This window comes from Monodon monoceros, unplaced genomic scaffold (assembly GCF_005190385.1).
Source record: "Monodon monoceros isolate NGI ecotype Baffin Bay Population unplaced genomic scaffold, NGI_Narwhal_1 Super_Scaffold_12, whole genome shotgun sequence".
NCBI lineage: Eukaryota > Metazoa > Chordata > Mammalia > Artiodactyla > Monodontidae > Monodon > Monodon monoceros.
Genome location: NW_021703768.1, coordinates 118,122,790 through 118,124,982, shown reverse-complemented (window position 1 = coordinate 118,124,982; position 2,193 = coordinate 118,122,790). Strand labels below are relative to the sequence as shown.

General features: G+C 39.6%; 1 protein-coding gene across 1 annotated transcript in view; it reads right to left on the bottom strand.

The window, feature by feature from the left end:
• Positions 1-2,048: 2,048 nt before the first annotated feature.
• LOC114892138 (protocadherin beta-14-like) overlaps positions 2,049-2,193 on the bottom strand; it is a 16,467-nt gene continuing 16,322 nt past the window's right edge. The window contains exon 2 of the mRNA XM_029216821.1: positions 2,049-2,186. Coding sequence (XP_029072654.1) covers positions 2,049-2,186 — 138 coding nt within the window. The remainder of the gene's footprint in view (positions 2,187-2,193) is intronic.

Below are 2,193 nucleotides of genomic sequence, written 5' to 3'. Positions count from 1 at the left end.
TTTTTGGCTGTGTTGGGTCTTTGTTGCCATGCGTGGGCTTTCTCCAGTTACGGCGAGCAGAGACTACTCTTCTTTGCGGTGCACAGAGCGCATGGGCTTCTTGCTGCGGTGGCTTCTCTTGTTGCAGAGCACGGGCTCTAGGCGCGCAGGCTTCAGTAGTTGTGGCTCGAGGGCTCTAGAGTGCAGGCTCAGTAGTTGTGGCACATGGGCTTGGTTGCCCCGCGGTATGCGGTATCTTTCTGGACCAGGGCTCGAACCCCTGTCCCCTGCATTGGCAGGCGGAGTCTTAACCACTGTGCCACCAGGGAACATCCATATTACTACCAAGTCTCCTAAGGTTTTGATTTAGGTAATCTATAAGGCAATATATGTTTTCTCCACCATACTCCTTACTTCCCTCTGAGTCTTCACTAGCAGAGTTATTAACATCTGTATTTCAACTAACAGTCTGTCCAAAGCAATCTAGGCTTTTTCCATCATGCGCTTCAAAATTCTTCCAGCCTATGCCTGCCGCTCAATTCCAAAGCAATTTCCATATTTTTAGTTATTTGTTACAGCAGCACTCCACTTCCAGTTACCAACATCTGTATCAGTCAGGGTTCAACCAGAGAAACAGAACCAGCAGGAGATATATATTAAGAGATTTGGTGCAAGGAAGTGACTTCCTTGGTTGGGTGAGCTGGCTAGGCAAGTCCAAAATCTGTAGAGCAGGCAATTAGAAAGAGCAGGCTGGAAGTCTGGGGCATGAGAAGCTGCTGCCCACAGTCAGAATTTCTTCATCTCAGGTAAGACTCAGCTCTGCTCTAAGGCCTTCCAACTGACTGAATCAGGCCCATCCAGATCATCTAGGATATTCTCCCTATTTTAAGACTAACTGATTAGCAACCTTAATTCCTCTGAACCTTAATTTCCTTTTGCAATACAACACAGAATATTCACAGGTTCCAGGGATTAGGATGTGGATGTCTTTAGGGGGGCCATTACTCTGCCAACCACACCATGCTATAGCATCCACTTTTGAGGCTCCTGGAGATAGAGGAGTCCTGACAACAGAGCTGATTATTTCTTCAAATCATTCAACTCCCTCACCAACATATCCTTTACTAAGTTTTCTTTGGTTAAGTAATATTAATTCTACAATGCATTTTCTTTCAAATTCCCTATTAACCAGAACAATGTCGTCATCCAAAGGCAAGCAGATATTGGAATCCTGTGTCATCAAAAGCTCCTCTAGGCCCAGAATTTGGAGCTCACTTGAGAGTTCGTCTACAATAGCAAGAGACAATTGCAGGCAATGCATTACTTGGTCACGTCTAAAGAACTCCTTAAACATAGTCAGCCTGGTATCAGTAAACTCTTTAACAGGATCACAACTTCAGTTAGATATAAGGAAGAACTTACAAGTATTTTCAACATTAATTTAGATGAGAAAGAATAGATAATAAATATATACTTGCATGAGATAACATATGCAATATTTCAGAGTGAAAGTCCAATGATTACAAGTGTGATTTTTGAAATAAATAGCATGAAATTATACATGTTGCTGCCTATTGGTAAAACAAAAATCCAAACAGAGCTTGGAAGAAATTGGACATAAGTAAATATAAATTGATTACACTCCAAACAGAAGACGGGTTATAGACAAGTCTAACTGTGTAAATAATAAAAACTTAAAAAACTTCCAGTAATTAAAAAATGAAGTATGATAAGAAGGGATCAGACATTTTTATGTAGTGTCATATAGTGAGAAATGTACTTTTAAACTTAGAATTACTTTTATTCTGAGAGGCTAACTTTCATATTATCATTTAGAAATAAATACTAAAAGTTTAATCAGAAATATGAAATTTCCTGATATAAAATTTTTACTAACAATATTTGTAAAAATAATTATAGGACAAACAGGCCAACAAAACAATGAGTAGTATTACTAAGAAAAACTAGAAAAAAAGAAAGACAAGTAGCATTAAAGATTACTACTAGGTTAAAAAAGGGAAAGGTGTAGGAGACAAAACTAATGTTTGCATTGGGGAAGTTTTAGATACCTAACTATTCTGGAAGGTTGAACTTCTTTCTGACTTCCTCCCAAGGTCCGATTCTAGAATATTGGGGAAGACAGGCTTCAAGAATTTGAACTCATTACTCCCAGAGCCTCCCGTCAGACACACCTCGTACTGGTAGCTCTGGGAC